The 22,303-nt window shown below is 36.8% G+C and overlaps 1 protein-coding gene across 6 annotated transcripts in view; it reads left to right on the top strand.

Moving 5' to 3' along the window:
- Positions 1-22,303, top strand: part of TCF12 (transcription factor 12) — a 174,068-nt gene that overhangs the window by 93,008 nt on the left and 58,757 nt on the right. For all 6 annotated transcript variants that reach the window (XM_035899469.1, XM_035899470.1, XM_035899468.1 and 3 more), the window contains one exon: positions 5,481-5,545. In XM_035899469.1, the coding sequence (XP_035755362.1) occupies positions 5,481-5,545 (65 nt within the window). The remainder of the gene's footprint in view (positions 1-5,480; positions 5,546-22,303) is intronic.

Below are 22,303 nucleotides of genomic sequence, written 5' to 3'. Positions count from 1 at the left end.
TCCTGGTTTAATATATTTTTTTCTTCTGTTCTGTTACTTTATTACAAAATTTTCCAGTAATTTCATTTTGTTATGTATGAATTACTTGTTAATCTTAAGGTTCAAAATTTGTATTAGGAGTTTGCAGACAATTCATATTATGTAAATACGACACTTTATTAAAAGGTAAGACTGTGAGTGAGTTTGCAAGACTTCAAGGGTTATTGATTGGGAAGCTTCTTGTGGTCAGGAGAAGACTGAGCTAAGGTGGAGCATATGATGAGATAAAGGCTGGGTTAGGAAAGTGATTACGACTGGGGACCTGCTAATCACTGACCTCTGTAGGGATCCTGTAGTTTATCACTAATCTCACTTGCACTTGGCATTTTCCTGTGTTGCTGCTTCATTGTTCATAGCCAAGTGAGTAATTTGGCTTGGGATGAAGAGGAGGAGGGTGCTGCAAGTCCAGCAGCTGCACTTGTTGGCACTGGCTTGTTAAACATCCTCAGTGTAGCCAGCAGCGTGCTTGGCACACATTAGCCAATAATACTTAAACAAATTGTTGTGAAGAGAATAGGAGGTCATTTGTTTTAAGCACTTTCTTCAAATTGCGTTGCTTCAGATCTCTCTTTCATTTCCATGAGTTTTGGTCACAAGTATTATGAGGAAAAATATGTGTAACTTTTTTACATGTATTCACAATTATACATGTGTGTATTATGTACCTTTTAAAATATTAGAGGTAAGATTGTAGGTGTAAGACAGATATCAAAACTCTGACAGCCTCTATTAATGAGTAGGCTTATATAGGAGGAAGAAATGATTCCTCTGGTACTGTGGGAAATGTCAAGATATGTGGTAAAACATTTACGGCTGCATGTGTCAGTCAGAGCCAGCACACCAAATCCTAAGAGCAGGGCTGGTTTTGTTTTAATCAAACGTAAATTTTTTTTCACCATACTGAATAATTGCTGAAAAATAATTTTTAACACCAAGTAAATTTAAAAAAAAAAAAAATAGGGAATGGACCTGTACTAGAGGCAAGGATGTTACTCTATAAACTTTGCGTACTTTGTTTCTACTTTGTGATAAGGCGCAAAGTGGCATTAAGAGTTGTAGAAAAACGCTTACTTTGTTGAATGTTTTTTCTTGCATCATGCATATGCCCCTGTCAGTATAGCTTTTGCAGCTTGCTCATTTTTATATTGGATCTGCATATGAAAAATTATTTGAATGTATTAATTCTGTGGGTAACAACGACACATACTTTGTTGCTGGATACTTTGTTACTGGATGTGGAGGGGGAGAAAGCAGTATAAAAATTGATTTCTAGGCAAATCTACCAACACCAGTTTAATAGCTTTAAAAAAAAAAAATCCTCAAAGGTATCAACAATGTTTTGTTTTAAACTGACTTTTGGGTAGGCTATATGTTGTGGCCAGTTATCAGTGATGAAATTATGATTAGGAACTGTAAAAACATGCTTCAAGATTTACTGAAAGATGATTCTCTGTGCAAGTAGGGCAGACATACTTCATGTCTGACAAACAGAGCAGCTGCCAGCTGTGGTCACTATGGTATTCATACTGGCTGATAAACATCGCTTCATTAAAAAACGGTGGTGCTTTCCATATTGCCAACCAAATAAATTCTTAGCAATGCATAGAAGGATCTTTAGTCTGTAAAGGGTTAATTCTGTGGGAATGGAAGTAATTTTTTGGGGAGTTATGTTCTGTCATCCTCTCATAAACCAAGCATTATCTAGAAGCAGTGGGAAAAGGCTGTTTGACTACTGGTAGGCATTTATAGCACATCCACTGAAGTAGTCCTCCACTGAGTTAATGTAGTGCTGTTTTCAGCTCACTATCACTTTGCATCTTGCTGTTTCAGTTCATTCTGTGTTAAGAGTATTTAGGCTGCACAGCTGTTATACAGATAGATTTATTATGGAATACAATTCCTTGTGTGGTATTCAAAGCTATATTAAGTTGTGAGCGTATCACATTTAGACAAGCGATTGCAAGAGCAAAATAATTATTTACTAAATGCCTATTAATGTCTGAATTGGTACAGAATGTGTCAAGCTTTTAAGCTTATAAAGTTAGGAAATACTTGTGGTTCAAAATGCTTAGTGGGATTTTCTTGGTTGGGTTTCTTAACTCTATAGTCCTTGGGCTTTAAGCCTGTTAGGTAGTGATTAGGTCATTGAAGTTTTTGTCAATGAAACCACATTAAACTTACTAAGAAACCCAAAACACACTCATTCCAAGTTTATTAGAAGATTCAAATGTCTTGTGAGTTGATCTGTGCAGATAAAAGATTTCTGTAAACAACCAACTCAATTATTTTTAAATGTCCATTACTTTAGTTAGATCTGGTTGGAAGACAGAACTCTGGGATATAGAGCCACCAATATGTAACCTGAAGAAAAGTTTACCATGATGCTGCTTTGTAAGCAAGGCATAGATTTTGCTTCTAAAATGGCAGCATGTAACTTTTGCACCATGTGAGTTGGGAAGGACGTGGTAAAGGTGATCAAGGAGCTGATGAGTCACAATAGCCTTGTGTAGGAAGCCCCACTGCAGAGGTCTGGTAGGAAGTGTTGGGGTTGAGAAAATTGGCCACAGTTGCTTTACTACTTATGAATATTTTGTGAAAATAAAATAGGATCTGAAGAGGAAATAAATTTCCTTGGGCATTACTTTACCTTCCCAGCTGCTATGTCTACACACTACCTTATGGCCATGTTTACACAACATGCATTGATCAGACATTGTGTATGGGACCTACCTGTTTGTTAAACCAATGAGGACGTGTCATCCTCTCAAACTGGATGTTACCCACCTTTCGAGCACTTGACTCATTATGTGGAGTAGTTGCTAAATATTTTCTCTTTCTTGTTGATCAGTAAGCACTACCTGTGACACTTGCTTACAAGGCTTTAAATAGTGAGAATAGCATTGTGCCTAGACTGGAGCAGCTGAAGCCTTGAAAGGACAACAGGCAATTTGTAGGCAATACTCTCTTGCTTTTCCATTGTGTTGATAGTGAAACCATCCTGTAATACTGCCAGACAGCATGCTGGGAAGCCTTTTCAGTGTAGTATCAGTGAAGCTTCAGGGGCTGTTGATGGTGTCCTCCTTCTCTCAAGAACAGTGTGACAGATGTGCTCTGGTGGTGCCCGGGACAGCTAAACTTCTCTCTCCCATCCTTCTGCTACGTGAATGAAGGTCGTGACACTAGCACAGTGCTCCAGTCCCGCAAAAGGGACAGCGGGGTGCGGTTCCACAGTACAAGAGAGAACCAGGAACAGGACTTGAGTGTGGGCTCAATGAGTGTTTCTATAGTGTGTGCCTGGAGGATTTTTTTTTGTTGTTTAAAAATGTGTACCTTTAACATTGTGACACTATTGCAGGTTTGAGAGTCATATCTAAGTGCTTGCACTGGGAATGTGTTTGGGCGACTTTCTCTACGAAACACAGAGTCTTGTACTTGATCCTAGGTCCTTTTCCAAATCCTTCATTGAAAAGCTTAGCCATCTGAACACAGGGTAAATATTAATTTGCTCTGGCTCTAACTCTTGATAAATGTTTGGGCAGTGCAGCATCAGGCAGCCTTGACTTTTCTTGATCATTTCTTAGAATGAAATTTAGTATAGATTGGGCTATTCTAGTTAGCTTTTTTCCTTTAGCATAAACCTGCCAAACTTTTTAAGTGATAACATTTAAATAACATGATTTTATGCATTCTTATCTAAAAATTTCTTGCTCACTACACAAACCATAATTTAAATCATAATTTTTCTAGCCTCAGTAATTGACTCTTGTACAAATATTTGTTTTAAAGCCTGCCTGGAATACTGCATACTTCAGTCAAAGTTGTTTATCATGTGGTATAAGATTCTCATTTTCTGGAAAGAAAATGCTGAGTCTGGTTTAACACGAACAGCATGATTCATCCTACTTCATATAATTTTGCATGCTAGGTATTTTATTTGCTTGGTGCCCAATAGTTGTTAGAGGCAAATTGCTTCAGCAGAAAAATGTTAACTTTTTTCCTCCCTTTGTTACAGCAGAGCTGCTATTTTCCAAGCAACTATTGTTGACCAGACTACCTGTAGTTATCAACATGATAATCTTGCAGAGATGTTGTTCCAAGAGATTCAAACTTCCTCTTCCTCTCTGCTTACACAAGATGCACTTTTAAAATGAACAATAAGCATACTTCAGTTTTTCCTCTTACAAAATCACATTTAGGGATTTTTGGTAGTAGGAGAGAAAAATCAGAAAAAGCAAGTCAGTCGTGTTCTAGAAGTGTAATTGCAATAGCGTGGAGCTATTTGTCACTGAAATGGGAAGGTGTAAGAAAGGCTACTTTTTCTTCTTATGAGGACTGGATGACACACATATTGTTTAGAAAGGGGAATGCCTAGTTGGGTAAGATGACATTCATTTTCAAATAGCTAGGTATCATGGCTTATTAATGCTTACCTTTGGATAAGGCTGAGTGGTGGTATGGGGTGTTTCTTAGTTCTAACTGTGTCATTAGGGCAGGCACATGCATTTGGTGTTTTCTGTTGTGTACATACTTGATGACTGTCTGATTCTTGACATTGTTCAGCAGACACTTCAAGATTTTTTTAAAAAAAAGTATTGATGGATAAACTTCTGAGCCCTACTGGAGAACTTTCACATGGAGTTTTAATGCACAAACATGCCGGTTTGGTGGCATAACCAACAAATACAGCGCTAAGTTTTTCTGGAATTGACAAAAATACTGCTAATGTCTTGTGACCTCAGATAGCAACGACAGAGGGCAGCTGTTCTGCACAAGGCCCTATATTTGGTATGTGCTACCTACAGGCAAATACTGCATGTATGGCAGAAGAGAAGAGTCTGTTTTGCTGTCTTGACCAGTCGTATCGCTGGAGTTTTGTACCTGACTGGAATGTACATGAAACAAAAGGATTTTTAAGGATTCAGGGGATGCGTGTCAAGAGCTGAATGATTCAGCCACGGTTTTTAAGTTTGGTGTGGGTTTTCTTGTTGTTGTTAATTGAAGTTTTTGTTCACTTTTCATGTGGTTTTGTTGGTTTTATTTTACTGCTTAGTATATTCATCACCTAAGATGATACCAGCTGTGTGTTAGTTTCATGTAGGAAAGGTGTCTCTACCTTTGCCCATTGATAATGAAGTTAAGCTGGAATTTTGCCTGTTTTATTTAAACATAACGATAGGGATATTTAATAACAAAAAATTGCAGTAGCTTTTTTACTGATCAGTTATGTAAAAAATGGAATTAGGTAAGCAGGTAATCTATTACAGTAGTGCTGTTTGTGTAAAATACAGGTGTATAAAAGCCTACTTTTATCCATGCAACTTAATTTTTATAAATCTGCTATGATGCTAACAGATTTTCTGAATTGTGTGTATAATGACAACAGATGCAGATATCTAGCAGATTTTAAAAATAACCTAATTTCAAACGTCTTTCTTTTGTAGGAAAAACCTCGGATAGAGGTCCATTTCCATTGTATGCTAGAGAGACGGGTTTACCAGGCTGTCAAGTAAGTATAGTGATGTTTGAAAGCAAATGGAATAACCTGAACTGAAATTTAGTTTAAGTTACTTGAATGTGTCAGGCTACCAAAAATAATAAGCAAGAATGTGTTCCACAATTTGCAGAATAAATTTTCTGGGTTCTGTGTGGTCAAACTGCCTTGCACTTACATATATCCACTTAGAGGAGAGAGTTTTGCTATGTGCAAATGGAACTGGTTCTGTAGCTCGTGACCATGAAGTCCTATGTTTTTAATAAAAGGAAGACTGCTATTAGTCTGAACATACTAAGCAGTGTGCTTCAGTTGTGTGTATCAAATTGTGAAATGAGTTTTCTTACCCTTTGCAGTTATTCATTTCTCTCTCCAAGTCTGCAAACAGAATTACAGATCAGTACTGATTGCATATCACGATTAGGCTGTGATACTTGGATTTTTCACATATAATTTGTCAAAAAATACCAGTAATTGCTGAATATACTTCATTAGCTGTTACTCCTAGTGGAAATCATGTCCATTTTTTTTAAGGAAAAGAGTGTTACTAAGCTTTCACTTTTTAACAGTTAGGTTAATAAGTGTAATACTGTATTATTTTGTGGATTTGATGATGTGTTTTTAATACAGAAAACTTTCTCTTTATGTCTCTAAATCTTCATTTTAGAGTGAAGATTTCTTCCATGTTATTTCTAATGAACCACACTAGGAATACTCTGTTGATCATTGTTTAAAAGTCTGTTTTGAATGTACAGGAAGTTTGAATGTTTAAAATGTATAATTAGCATTTGATTACACTCAGTATTTGTTGACAAAGATTTAAATAACTAATATATTATGGTTTTATTTCTAAGAAGTTAATTTGTTATGCTTGTTTTAAAAATATTCCTCTTCAAGAAATTTTACTGTAAAGTAGACTATTTGATTTGAACTGATATTTTCAGGAACATCTTTTTTTCTGGAGGATAAAACTTGGCATACAAGTTTGACATCTTGGTTTTGAGTCTTTCAGCTAGTAGCTTGGGAAGTGTGAATGGGGAGCACCACATGGCAATGCAGTCCTAACATTGCTCCCCTCTTTAGAAAGGATCATTCTCACAGCCTTTACTACCTTTCTGCAACACAGATGTGATGAACAAAAACCCATTTGTAACTGTATGGGTGAGCTTTCAGTAACATTCACAAAGCAATGTACCTCTTTAAGTTCAAGTTATGAGCTTCACATTATTGCCAGTCTAGACAGTAAAAAACTGTATTAGAGCTATTACTATTGTTCAAATAACTCTGTATGGAGTGTATTTAAATATAATAACTTAAACTTGACATTAGTTTGGAAGCAAATTAATTTCCACGTTACTCTCTCATTAAGTTAATGTTCTGTATTGGAAAATGGGTTTATGTTAACTTTGCATAAAATTCTGTTTTGCTTTGCGGTAATGAGTGCAATTTCTGTTGTTTGGCTTCTCACTGAGGAAAATGCTTTTATATCTTCTAATTGTTTATATCTAGTACCATTTAATATTAATTTTGTACACATAGCTTTTTAAAGCCAAAATCTGATACATATTTGTTTCTATGAACATCACTTCTAATTCTTTATTCCTTTTATATGCTTTCTACTATTTCCTCTCCTATAGTTTCTTCTTTCTTCAATATTTTTAGTATATGGGGAAAATGCTGTTGTAGGTAAATCTCTTTTGTTTTTATGTTCAGGATAATAGAAAATTATCGTAGAGTTAACTTGCAATTAAATTTTAATCCAATTTAAATTCATGTGATAAGTTACAATTTGTACTTTGATTTGGTTTTATCAGTTATATCTGACAGGGTTTGCAATAATTTGCTAACTTGGGACGTGGTGGGATTTCCAACTCTCTTTGGGTTTTTTGTATTTTTCATAAATTCATGGTGGTGCCTGAAATACAGCTCTCAGTGTAGCTACAATGTTTGAAAGCAATCCTGAGAGGTTGTTTTGATCAATCCCAATGAAGAACCAGCTGCATTGTCCCTGGCAGATGCTCATATAGTCAGTTCTTAAAAACCTCTGGAGATGGAGAAGACTGCATGGCCACACTGGGTTTTGTTTTACATTACTTAAACGTACTTACTCTTAAAAAGATTCCCTGAAGCCTTATCTAAATATTATTGTAATTAAAGCATCTAACACTTGTCTTACAGACAGTGGACACAGAGAAGAATCTGTATTCTTTTAAGTCTGTAGAGGCTGTAAATCCAGTAGATGACTAAGATGATAAGGAGTCCTTAGAAAAGATAAGACATAAATGGAGTTAATTTTTACATTAGTGTGTATAATTCAGGTATATTTAATAGCAGATACGTAAGAGGGTCTATCTCAGAGTGAAATGTTGGTAGAAAAGCCTATGCTCTGCTCTAGATGTTCTCCAGTAGGTTCACAACCCTAGGGAATTCCAGTATTTTAAACTAGGTAAAGTATCTCATCCTGGATCTTTCCGACAATACTGGGGTTTTTTTTTTTGCCATGTGGTATTTGCCTTTTTCATAACAAATATCCAATCTTTGATACTTGTTTGATTGGTGATGGTCTAAAATTTCCTAGTACCTTCTTATGGTACTGCTGGCTATCTTGTCATTCCTCGGCCTGTATCTTTCAGTTTACAGGTTCCATATGCAAAAATGTATTTACTTCTTAACATATCGCTCCTACCTTCTATAAATTTGTCAGTGCAATTTTGAATTCCAGGCTTGCACTGCATTTGTAGATCCTTCTGGGTTATTTGCTTTGTGAATTTAGTAAATGTGGCCTTCATTTTTCATCCAAGCCACTAATTAAGAGGTGGAATGATGCCCAAAACAGACGCCTGCAAAGTCTCAGTTAATACATTCACACAGTGTGGATCATGAGCTCCCAGCTACTGTTTAAAAAACAGCTACACTCTGTATTCAGCACTAGTTCTAGTTGTCCTTGGCTCTTTAGTTCACCTGTGGAATGTGAAAGTAGGAAAAGCCTTATTAATACACCTCTTATGCTGTCTGAGAAGGAAGTGAGATTGATTTTACATAGTTCATTCCAGATGAATCCATATTGCTTGTTATCTTCTGGCATTTGCAGTCTGTTTCTTCTAGTATTCTTCCAAAAAAAAGAAATTTAAATTGTTGAGGAATTACAAGCCACTGCTTTTGTTCCTCCCTGAAACCAACCAACCAACCCACCCCATTCTTTTGTAGTCTCTGCACTACCTCCGAAGCACGAGTTTTCAAAGACAGTGGCTAAGGTTCCTGAAATTGCAAGAATGGCAAGAGCCAGTCTTCTGAGTATCTTACTGGGTACAGATGAATTGAACTTCTCCAAATGCTCTCTAACCTCTTCTTCTCTTACCAAAGTTCTTCCCATATGCCATTGGTGTAAATGGCATTAATAACCTGGTGTGGCTGTGTGATGAGTTTTGATTTGTACTTCCTATTAAGTTTACAGAGGGCTGGAATGAAAATTTTCAAGACCACTGTAAACTGAAATGCTTAAGACTCTTACTATCACTTCTCACCCTTTACTGAAAATTATCTAAGCAGTGATTTGTATGGACTGTTAGCTACCTACAGGCTTTGTGTTTAGGCTATAGGAGTTTGTGTGATTGATTTTTAATGTAGCTTAAAAATCTCAGCAGCTTAGGTAAAGAAATGTGATTCAGGTATAACATGTAGTCCAAAGAATGTAAATATGGCTAATTTATGAACATTTTACCAAACAGGAAATGCATACTTTCAGGTTTTGTTTCCCTGAGGTGCTTTATGCAAGCCGAAAAGGAGCATCCTAGACTATAGCACTTTGCCCATTCATGCAAATAACAGTGTTGAATAAGGTAGTTGCATTTGTCTAAAGCTGTGGTTTTTTATGTGGTTTTCAGTGTTAATAAAGTTAATGGTGTATGTTTGTGTGCTACATTAAAACCTGTGCTTGTCTAGTGCTTTGCAATCAAGTTCTCAATCCTCTTCCTTTTTTGGCTTTATTTGTACTTTACTGCAAACTCTTTCTTCTTCTGACAGGTCTTCACTTAAGTCTGCACCTTTTCAGCTCTTACCGCCTTTTTTTTTTTCCTCTCCGGTGTTTCATAGGTTATATAGACTCTAAGCAGATGGGTGAGATGACAAATCGAGGCTTATGCAGAGCTGGTTTAGATGAATGTCAAAAACTTACCTGGACAAAGAATTGACAGCTTTTAGAAGAAATGTAAAAACTTTCTGATATCAGAATGAAAGGCAATGCTGCATGGCTTGACAGGATGTCTATTTGTGTCTTTGAATTGGAGGAGAGGGGGTTGTTTGTGATTTTTCTTTTCATCTTTTTTTTTTTTATGGGTGTGTGGTTTTTTGTGGTGGGTTTTTTTGGTGGGGGGGAGGGGAGGGAGGAATTCCACCGTTCTTCTTGGCTGTGTAATTGGAGATATGGGAAGGGCATTTTTTCACAAATCTTAAATTGGATATAGATTAGGCTTTCAGAAAGCTTTTTCTAATAAAAAGGGTTTTCTTTACATTTGTGTAGTTTAATACTGAAAACTGTAGCTTATGTATAAAAAACAAGATGAGCTTCAGATATTGAATGCATGACTCCCGTTTCCAGTATCATCAAAAAGGTACCCAGCTGTCACTGCACATTGCTTTGACAGGTCTGAGCACTAAGAAAGCCAGGAATCGGCACTATTTTCAAAGTGAAATTGAGATAAATGTGCAATGCATGTGTAGCTGTTAGACTAATTCTTCTAATTGTTTCTGTGGGTCTTCACAGAAGCCAACTTTATCCCCATGAGCCTGTAAGTGCCCCAGCTAATTGACGGGGGGGTGTGGGGGGATGCTCCTTTAGCCTTACAGTGCCTGTTCTCAAGTGCCTGGCAAAGTCTGCCTCTCCCAACTGGCATTACTAAGCTGAAGGTAGTAAATTATTTGTGACTATTCCCTTAATGTTCTGTTTTAATTCTAAACAATCATGCATGAAAAATAGACATTATGGATTTTTTGACATGTGGAGATACATTTATCCTCCCTTCATAATAATTTCAAGTCTACATGCTATCCCACATGCAAGAAAGGAGATAAAATTGAGTGCTAAATGTAGGCAAGATGTTAGGTAGGATGTTAGGCAAGAACTAAAGAGGCATTCACCAGTTTTTGCTTAAAGTGTAAACTTTCTATAAAGAGAATTATCTTAATTTATTTTATTTTTCTAACTCTCTAATCTATATGTTCTATATGGTGATGGGACATTTTAAATGTTATAAAAACAATTAGAAAAAATCTAATTGGTCATGAATGCTGGAAGGAGCTATGGATTATATTTGCTAAGTACATTTCGCTTTATATAAAACTATATATAGTAATGCATAAAATATATACTACTTTATATGGTGCATGACGTATATATACATATGCTATGTAGAGAGCATATGAAGAACTTATATGATACTGTGTATACTATATATTTTATTTAGTAGTGGCAGATTGATTTATAATTAATTTCTGCTGCTATTATTATGTAAGTTTTGTGCATATTGGTAATATATAAGGCTGCTTCAGAATCTTTATTTTTTGGATGAAGAAAAAAAAATTCCAATAAGAAAGCTGGTCCATCAGTGTCTTCCAGTAATAATGCTACACCATTTTCCCTTCAGTAACCATCAGCTCTGCTATTGCTGTGAAGCTAATGTGAGGTGACTCATTTAGCAGCGTATTATTGCATCATTGCAACATGATGTAAGCCACATCAGGCATTATTAAATTAGCCCGAATTTTCCAATATGACAGTAACATTTTATGCACATTAGCACCATACTTAGTGCTCCTTATGGGAATATACTTCAAGTAAACATATTAAGACATAATTTCAGATAACTTTTCAGGATTTACCAATTTCTTCTTTATCGGGAAAAAAAAAAAACATGCTTCACTGGAATATTAAGGCAGATGTAGTGGCCTTTGTGCATCTTCAGAGCATGTTTTGTGTTTCTTAAAGTACTTTAAATGTGTGCTGTTACTTGGGTAGTACCTTGGAGGGAAGACTAGCTGACTTCTCACCAACTGTTAAAGTAAGTTGGAACAAACTCATCCATCTTCCACCTTTGCTATGATTCAACATAGAAACATTCTCCTCATCTGGGTGACGGTCAGAGAAAGCTCAATTTGTATATGCCTGAATCACTTGTGCTGAAAAATATTACAGAATTTAATACAGTATAGGTATTGAGCAACTGGAATTCATACTGTTGGCTTTTTAGCAAAAATTTGTGACCTTTCTTTGTTTACTGACTTAAGAACAACTTTCTTCACAATTTAATGTGGAACTTTAAAGGTTTTCATCTTGTTTTCTGCAAAGTTAGCAACGTATTCAAGAATAAATTTAGCGTGAAAAGCATGAAAAACTGTATTTATTAGCTGTTACGTCCTTCACAGACTAAAAATGTTTTATTTTTGTGCAAAAAAAATTTAAGTTGCTTCTTAACAAACACATTGTAAGAACATTGAAATAAACCCCAAAAATGCCTTTAGCACCAATTTCTTGGGCAATTTAACAGATGAGCACTTTGGCAAAAGAAATGTTTGCAAGTGTATGGTACTTCGCCATTTCATAGTCAGTAATTTGCCTCTTTAAAATTTAAAAAGACTTGAATGCAAATCTAAAGAACAGTCATGCAATGCCGAGAAAAGTAGTATCTCAGAGCACACTCTCTAACAGCTATCCCACAGGTTGAGGTAGTATAATAAGAGTAGAGCTCCAGAAATTTGTGTTGTCTAGGGAGAACACAGAAGTTTGCTCCTATTGTGAAGAGGGAAAAATGGCAACTTTTTTGTGTTACTGGTGAGGTGGGAGGAATATGCAAGCAAGAGTGCAAATGAGTATCCATATTAAGAAGCAGATACCAGCTTGCTGCATAGAGAAAGATTAATAGAACTGAATAGCACCAACTTAAAAGTATTTTTAATATGTTCATAAACTATATAATTGTAAGATGTGTGTATAGTATAATGGAGATTAACTGATTTTATATTTTTAGTAAAGCATCAGGTAGCATTAAACAGCTGGAAGAAGAAGCATACAGACAAAAATGTGAATGTTAGGAGGTAAGAGTGTATAAAAATGTACGTGAAAAGCAGAAATGAGATGTACTGACAAATGGAAAAGCAAAGAACAGTATGAAAAATGTAATTTGAAATACATGTTTTATAAGAACAAAAAGCTTGGAAGTGGCAAGAGTGAAAGAAAGGACTGATTGTCAGTAGTGGAATAGGGTAGTGTTTTAGTGATACCTGACAGCTGAGATGTTTCTTAAAAAATCATGTAAGTCAAAGAAGAAAAAGCAATTTGTAACATACTGCATTTTAAAACATGGTTGTTCTTTTAAATGTGTATGAAAGCTTCCAAACAAGTCTTTCTTCATCTGCAGGTGGAGACCCTGAATAGCAGCATAGGAGCGTGTCTCTGCAGTTGCTCCTAGGATGATTTGCTAAGTTTTTAACAATTCATTACTTCAATACAAGGGCCATTGTACTAGACCACTACTAACATGCTTTACTGGGCCTTATATGTCAAAGAATAGTAAGCACTAGATGTCTTGCTGGAAGATGAAAGCAGTAATGGACAACTGCGTAGAACAAATATATTGGGTGTTTCTTTGTAGGGCCAGTGAGTACTTCATAGTTTCTTCTTGGGTATCACACAGAATCACAGAATGGCAGGGTTGGAAGGGATCTCAGGAGATCGTCTAGTCCAACCCCCCTGCTAAAGCAGGTTCACCTAGAGCAGGTTGCAGGTAACCTGATGTATGTCTGAATTTTGGATATGCAAGCCCTCTCACACACATTCAGGGTTCTAAAGTTTTCATTTCTTCCTATAGGAACTGTGTTTGTATCCTGAAACTTCTTTTATTGCTTGTCTCCAAGACTCCTGTCCCTGCTTGGCTTCCTTGAGAGAAATAATTAGACTGCTGTTCTGTGTTGAGGATGTGCCATCTGCTCCTGTGATATTGTAGTGTTATTGAAGATACTAAAAAAAAAAAAAAAAAAAAAAAAAAGGAACTAATGAAAGGATTTAAATTAATAGAAAAATTTAAGTAGCTTGTCTCATGAATGATTGGAAATAGGCATATTTAGACCACACCTAGGTGACAGAGAGTAGAGGAAGTAACGTTGTGGCAAAAGGGATGTTAGAGTGTGGGTAATTCTCTCTGGAGAATGTTAGGCTAAACCTTGCAGCTAGCGCATCTCAGATCCCTTCAGGCTTTTTGGTTGGTTGCTTGGGTTTTTTAAACTTCATTTTTTGAAATTAGATCTTTTAAAAAATAATAATAAAAATACATACATATAGAATATACACTTCGGTGTAACTGTGTACCATCAGCTATGGACCCACAAGGTTTTCATTTTTTCTTTTCTTTTTTTTTTTTTTTTTAAACTGTATCTATTAAACTAACAGAAAAGCTCTTCCTGCTCACTGCTGGCAGTATGTTTCAAGATGCTTTAGATGGGTCTTTCCAATGAGGCAGAAAAATACATGATACTCTGGACCTTTCTTACCTGTGGGACCTTAGAAAGACTACAAGCAGCAGCACCAGTTGCTTTTCTTCCTTCCTCACATAGTTTTAGAAACAGTATGGAGAACGTAATGTCTATTTAAATCCAAGTAATACTGAGTTATAGAAGTATAAAAAAATTTTGACTTGTACATGTGTGGGGTTTTTAATACCCATATAACTTTAAAGCTGACAAACTGATTTTATTTTGTAAATTTTCTCTTTTTAATCTCCTCTTCTCTGACACCTTTGATATCAGGTGTCTCCCCAAAGCAGATTTTTACAGTTGAGCTATCAATCTCTAAGAAACGTGGCTTCTGAAGGAAAGGCTGACACAATGTTAACTGAAGCAGTGACGCTGGATTCTGCCAGCTGATACTGTCTTAAAAGGTTGGGATGGGGAGAGGGGTATATAGTTTAAGGGCAGATGGACTGTCCAAATTTGAGTTTATTTTGCTTCATTTTACTTCTCAAGCAAAATCAAGCAATATTAACTTTCTGTTGATTATGATTTATTAGAAGTGAATTACTGTGCTATTGGGAAAATCTCTCCTGTCTCTCAGCAGATAAGGAGCCTGCAGAACCTTTTTAGACAGTAAAAATGTACTGGGCACAGGCTAGATTTCTTTTTCCGGAGCTGGAGGTGACCACCTGAAGTTAATCAGGGAAGACATCCCCCCGGAATGAAGCGGGTAGCAGGTGTTAGGAATTAGTTATAGTTGGGGGAGGGATGCTATTTATAAAAGGGGAGCAGTTCTGCAAGGAATCATTTTGAATGTCTTAAGCAGACAAACTGTTACTTGTCTTTGCCCTTCTTTTTCGCATGCTGTTTAGGATTGGCAAATTTTCTTGCCTTCTTTTAATTTTTTATTGTATTTAAGGTAATGAATATCCTCTAAATTTATATTTTTTTATATATAATCTTGCACATTGCTGCATGAGGAAGTAAGAAAGCATGTTACACCATGGAGTGCAGATACAATTTCTTTGGTCAATTACTGTTTGTCTCCAGCATATCTTACTGCCTCAGAGCTGGGTGCTTCTCAATTACAAATTCATGGTGTTATTGGAGGTGGGGAAAAGATTAGCTCAGTTCTCTTCTCCCACCCATACCTGTCTGTTTGAATGAGCTGGATTGCCCTTGGGATTTTCTTGAAGTGTTTATTTCTTTTGTCTATAACTATTCTAGTATGTTGAGCCCCCATTTACCTTCCTTTCTTACTTCACAGGGAGATAAAATCCCTTCCCAAACTTTGCATCTGCACAGATTACTGCTCTCAAAATTAATACAGGCCCCAAGTAGAATTGGGAAGAGGGAGGTAAGAGTGGTGTAAGCAACCTGTTACTTAGCATTTGCTGCCTGGGATGGGCTAGGAGAGACTGTACCTTGAGCAGGTAGTCAGTGGATGGAAAGAAGCACTAGACAGATTTGCCATTTTGATTTCTCTTCCGTGGAACTAAACCATCCAACTTGCATTGGTTTCAGTTGTGTTGTGGAGTGCTTTTCAGATGCTCCTGATGGCACAGAATTCTAAAGAGCAGGGAGGATAACATTAAGGGGAGAGGATTGAAGGATAACATTAAGGGGAGGGGATTGCAGCCTAGGATATTTACTGGGCTTGTCTATCCATTTATTAGCACCCTAATATTGGAGTTAGCTTTTTTGATCATACATGAAAACATATGGTCCTCCACATTAAATCTGCAATTGTCTGGTTGCTGTATTGGCGATAGTTTTTGAACCCTCATTATGTTACGTGTTTTCTGACTTGGTGCTTAGAGTGAGTGAGATTTTTCTCTTGGTTGTGTGGGAGGGGAGATGCACAGCTTCCATACCATATACATGAAACATTCTACTAATGGTCTGAAATCTTTTGAAATCATTTTGCTGAAGATGCAGAGGGAGAATCAGATAGTTTGAGTTTTAGAATATCCTTTATAGTCTGACTTCTGTAAATAAGATTCAGCATAAAATCTTTTATTATAATGTTGACTTCTCATGCTTGTATCTTGTAATCATAGAGAAAAGCAGGAAGGCTGCTACAAAAAAATTAAAAAGTAGCTGAATAGCCCCTCAGCTGCTTTTCTCCTGACATTTTGCAGTTCTCCACAAACCTTCTGCTTTTGTATAATCACAGTAAGGAAGCTGTTCAAATTACTGTTTTCATAATGTAGCGAAAAGATTCAAAGGCAAAGGGAGGGGAGCCTGACCTGTAATCACAATGCTTAGTAATGCCTTCCTAGAATTCAGTCAGCAACGCAAAAATACCTTGCCCGGGGGGATGAGTGAAGACAAGCTGAGCCAGCATAACCTCGGGGATTGGACACCATCAGCAGCAGGGTGCCGCTTTTAGAAGCATAAGACAGAATTTGTAGTCTTGCCAATATGCAGTATCAGTGCAGGGAAGGCACTATTGCAAAAGAGAAGGAAAGGGACTCATTCAGAATACTCGTATTAATCAGGTGCTTTAAAGCCATTTAGATGCAGAAGGAATACAAAATGTTTCCTTCCCTTCATGTTTAATCTCTACTCCTCCTACTGTTTAAGAAAACATACCTGGAATTCTGAATAAACTTCTTCCTTCTCCCTCCTCTGTCCCTGTGCTCAGTCTCAGTATATCCACACATAAGCAGAATTATCCATAGTAGCAGATTCTGCTTAGGTATACACATTGAATAAGCAGCACATGGTGATCCAGAAAAGCTTTGGTGTAAAAGGAGAATATATTGATACCTTGGTATTTTTCAGTACTAACATTAATTGGGAAGAAAGTAAAACTACATGTCTTTTATTTTGTTTATGATGTTGCATCACTTCAGTATTTAGTACCCTAGGTAGCTGTTTTTTACTCCAGTGAGCTAGATTAGCCTGATTACACTGGCAGGATGCAGTTGATGGATGACTGTCATTATCTTCTCAAACCTGCATGATACTTTAGGTATAGGAGATGATAATTAAATTTTCAAGAGACTACATTGAGATTATAAGATCTGAGTATTTTTTTAAAATGAGGAATATGTTTGCAATTATCAGCATGTTGTTAGAGGATCCTCTCCTGAGATGTTTTATTAGCAACCCCTGATTTCCTTTAAATTGATCAAGAAAAAATGCTCAAGTTATCGTATAACACTTTAGATGTTGTTTTGCTTTTTTAATTCTGATATGTTCCTCCTCCTGAAACAGATCAAAAATGTATCTGATCAAATCTATTGGTAATGGCTTGAAGATGTACAGGTTAGCACAATATATTTAATGAAACCTTGTTTGAGACAAAACACTAGAGAGGATCATAATTAATGCCTCATTTTCTGCTAGTTGCTATTGATTACTCATTCAGGGTCCCTTTGTTCTCAAAATGGTAACACTGTATTTCACATTACTATTTGATGATATTCTCAGGGTGAGATTCTTTAACAACATGCTGATAATTGCAAACATATCTCTAGAATTTAAATTTAAAATGAATTTACATCATATGTCAGTGTTTTTCCAAATTCAGCTCCTATTTTGGAGTGCATATTCATTACAGTTTCTAACGATTGGAGACTTGAGTAAAGTGATATTCAACACTTTGTATCTTGGTTGTATTTTTGGCTTAATCTGCATGACGTGGAACTCAGGTGTATGGCCTTATTGCAGCCCAAACCTCAGTACTGTACTAGTATCTCACAGAACAAGTATTTGTTAATGTTTTTATTTTGTGCTAGGTTTTCCTTTGAAATCACAGTAACAACTTAGCTGGGGGATTTTGCAAGTTTAGCAGAGTTTGACTTTGTTACATTCTTTTAAACTAGCTCATGCAAATGGTCAAGTTTATAAGGCAAGACATATGAAATATTAAGACACATTCTATACATGCTTCAAGTCATTCAAATAGCTCACTGAATAAAAGGACATATACGTGAAACTTTTGCTCTACCCAGTGCAGCATTTCAGGCTTGTAGTAAGGCAAGGAATGGACTTGCTATCTGCTCTACGTAATTCTGAGAAATAGAGAAATACCAAGTGAGTTTGTCTACGACTATGTCGTGGGATAATGGAGGGATTTGATTGAGATGAGTGCTGTTACGTTACGTTACTTTTACAAAACAATGTATCTAAGCTCCCAATTTTTTAAGTAAACACTTAAGTGCATAAACTTTTTGAAAAGGAACTTAATGCAAAAAAAAAAAAAAAAAAATCTAGTTGATCAGTTTATTGGAGCCGGGGTGGGGTGGTTTCAAGATGTAAGTTTGCAGTTGGTAAGTTGCAGCTCTCATTTCACTGCCAAAGCAGCCTGCCTTATTATGCCAGCACAATGGCCCTGTCATAATCAGTTGCATATAATGGGCTAATGCTTTTATTCTCAACCATATTATTCTTTTGATAGAAAATAATGAATAATGTAAAGGCACACAGTTGTATTTGGATGGAACTATTGCATCGTTTGGATATGGCTACACTAGGAAAATCTGAGTTCTTAAAGTGTTTGCTAATATGTTTGCATTTAAAAAATGAACGTGAATGAGATTTAGACCAAGTAGCACAAGGCTGACTGCCTATAATGAATACATTTTTGAAAAGGTGAAACCTTAGATACGATAGTGTAGTGTATGGAGTGTGTTTGTTAAAAACGTTCATGTATTTTGCAGGATAGTTTGGCTTTCCTATCTACATATAGCCTAAATGTTTGAGACCTGCAAGGAATATTACCTAAGGATATCTGTCGGCCTTTACTTGTCCACATTTCTTTTTTTATATCAAAGTAAGAAAATCAAAGAAGTGTTTACCAACATATTAGAATTCTGCTGGCTGGTGTCCTAGAAGTTCATTGAAGACAGAGCAGTATTTTGGCATCAAATTTTATCTTTGGGATTCTAAAGATTCATAGAATTATGCTGGGGAAAAGAAAGCTTCCAAAGTAGTCAAACTCTTTCTTACTTTTATGCTCAAATTCTTTGAAAGAATAAATTTTAAAACCATTTTAAAATATGTTGAATAAAGAGGTTTTTTTATCTCAGGTGTACCATTTTGATATAAGCATATGGTTGATTAGCTTGTTAGTTTGAATGGAGGCTAACTTTGTGTGCACGTAAGCACAGCTGCACTACAGTGTTAGTTGTTTTCTGTGACAAAGGTGCATAAATACATGCACCCCCCCATACGTAGATATGATTCTTTTCCCCTCACCTCAGCTTTGCGATGTTTGAATAGATGACTCCCCTGCATTTCATTTTTATGAGAATATTTTTTTTTAAAAAGACCCCTTTAAAGCAATTGTCCAGATAGTGGCCCTTGTAAAAGCCTTTATTTTTTTGGGTCAGGCCATGCCATTTCCCCTGAGGCTGTCAAAACTGTTTCTTGGTTTTGCTGAAAGAGATAAATTTGAAAAGTAAAGCAGTCATGCTTTATTCTTCCTCTGTGTTCTCTTTGGAATCAGGCTTTCTGTGTTCTCTTTGGAATCAGGCTTACTGTGTTCTTAGTTGATTGTAATAAAAGGCTTTTTTATTTTATTTCCTTTTTTTTTTAGGTTGGTTATTGAACACACATTCCTTAGGTAAAATACTACTTTAAATAAATTCTTGTTTATTTTGAAGCTGGAAATATGCCTTACAAAATCCAATGAGGCAAATTTTTAAGGGTTGCTGCCTGTTTGTTTATAATGGTAATGCAGACAGGACTCGGCAGCGTTCAGGAGAATAACCAGTCATTGATTATTCTTTAGTAATTGGATCCATGCTTGGCAGATGAGGTTCGGAGTAAGCGTGAACGTTCTCTGTGGAGAATGCTGCAAACTATGTATGTAAGCGATCTGCCTCTGTGCAGGGACCTCGGGCACTTAGTCAGGAGAAGCTTGGTGCTGATAATACAAACCTTTTTTGCTATCCTCAGTGGTATTTTTATATTCCTTTCTTTATCAGATGCCCTTAGGAAAGGATCAGTCCTAATCAATATTGCTTCTCAATTGGTTCAGACAGGCAGAAAAATCAATAAGCTGAACTAATGACATCTATTTTTATTTTGTTTTGGAAGATTGAGGAACAATTATAAAATTTTAAACAGATGCTTCTTTTGATTGTGGGAGTGGTAGAAGAAGGTTGTGGGGTTTTAGGGTGTTTCTTCCTTCCCCCTCTCCCTCCTCCCCCCCCTTTTTTAATAAGAAATTCTTACCTGAACACAACATAGATCAGAAAAGTTGTTTCAAGTGTGTTGCATAGCTTGAGATTTACTGGGTGTGTATTATATTACTTATACACTTTATGTTGTTGTAGTAGTCATGCTGCTTTGAAATTCAGGGTCCAATGAAAATGTCAGGAACTGGAACGCTTAGGACAAAAGCAAGGGTGGCAAATGTCATGAAGTAAAGGTTGGAGGTTAAGTCTGGAAAAGATATAGACACATGCCTTTTGGAATGGCTTGGTAGAAGTGAATTTAAGAGTTTTTACTGTTGGGTTTTTTTGTTTGTTTGGGGGTTTTTTTGTCATCTCCCCTCCCCCTTAATGAATAGAGGAACAGAGGAACTAAGAATGCTTCCATCCTGTTTTCTGCATGGATCCCATTGCATTTCCAAAATCACTGCCAATGGTTAGAAGGAGATGCTGTGGGGAGGGTTGTCTTTAATGTGAATGGGACGCGGTTCCTATGACAGCTGCTCTGAGCGAGCAGGGGCTGGACTAGACGACCTCCAGAGGTCCCTGCCAGCCTCAGTGGTTCTGGGATTTTGTGAGTGGGACCTTGCTTCAGCTACTTGAAGTGACAACTATTCACAATACTTCCTCCCCTTCCCCATGGGCTATGTAAAGAAATTTTCCTTCAGTCTTGGGTATTCTTGGGCTGCAGGTCAAGTCTTGGGCTAAGTGCAAAGCTAGTTTCATTTCTTCTTTTGGACAGTGTTGGTTTGGAGGAACTGCTTGTCACAAAAGGTTGCCCAGGTTTCCTGCACAGTGTTCACCACTAGAACTCTAATAAATGTTTAGAACAGCATCTTTCATAAGGTCATACTTACACTATGTAGGCCAAATATTCTGATAATCATAATGTTTTCTGCAAAACAGCAAATTCTTAACTGCTTTTCAAAGGCAAAATTAGCAAAACCCCCCCCCCCCCCCCTTCTTTTCTGTATACTTTGTTTAAAGATCACCTCATTCCTTATAAGGGTATCTCATTTCATTATGAGTTTTATATTAACAATTCTGTTTTAAAGACTATTTTGTTGTAAGAATAAGAATGAAGAAATTGAGTTGAGAGGAAACTTCACATTTATACCTTAACATTTTAAATCATCATTAACTTTGTTCTTCAAACTGTGTGATAGATTTGTAAGAAATAGTTAACACTTCTGGGCCCTCCTTTAGTTTGTAACAGGGTGATTCTTTCACATCCCACTCATGAGATTTTCATGCTCAAATTAGTCATCAGGCAAGTAAAAGATAGAAATTTCAGTTGTGATATGATGTAAAACCATTTATCTGGAAAAATGCACTTGCGTTTTTTTTTTTTTATATATATATATAGTCTGTAATGTTATATGAACTCTGGATTTTCTGCTAATGCCCAGTGTATTGCAAGTTAGAAGGGATTTAGTACCTTACTGAGAGCCATGAGTTAGCCTCACCTTTCACAAGCCATCACACCAAAAGAACCAGCTTGAGTAATACAAGGTAATCAAAAAAATACATTTGTTTATGAATGAGGGTATTCAGTCCTGTGCTGGTTTTGGCTGGGGTAGAGTTAATTTTCTCCATAGTAGCTAGTATGGGGCTATGGTTTGGGTTCGTGCAGGAGACCATGTTGACAGCACAGGGATGTTTCTGTTCCCGCTCAGCAGGGCTTGCACAGAGCCAAGGCCCCTTTCTGCTCCTCACCCACCCCACCAGCAAGCAGGCTGGGGGGCACCAGAAGCTGCTGGGACAGCTGATCCCAACTGACCCAAGGGATATTCCATGGCATATGAAGCACATAAAGCTGAGGAAAGAAGGAGGACATTCGTAGTTGATGGCATTTGCGTTCCCAAGTCACCATTAGGTGTGATGGAGCCCTGCTTTCCTGGAGATGGCTGAACATCTGCCTGCCCATGGGAAGTAGGGAATGAATGCCTTGTTTGGCTTTGCTTGCGTGCACAGCTTTTGCTTTACCTATTAAACTGTCTTTATCTCAGCCCACGGGTTTTCTCACTTTTACTCTTCTGGTTTTCTTCCCCATCCCATGATGTGTGGGGGGGAGTGAGCGAGTGGCTGTGTGGGGCTTAGTTGCTGG

The sequence above is a fragment of the Egretta garzetta genome, unplaced genomic scaffold (assembly GCF_000687185.1).
Source record: "Egretta garzetta isolate BGI_Z169 unplaced genomic scaffold, ASM68718v1 scaffold287, whole genome shotgun sequence".
Classification (NCBI taxonomy): domain Eukaryota; kingdom Metazoa; phylum Chordata; class Aves; order Pelecaniformes; family Ardeidae; genus Egretta; species Egretta garzetta.
The sequence above is the reverse complement of the archived record's forward strand: the minus strand, read 5'-3'. Positions and strand labels throughout refer to the sequence as shown.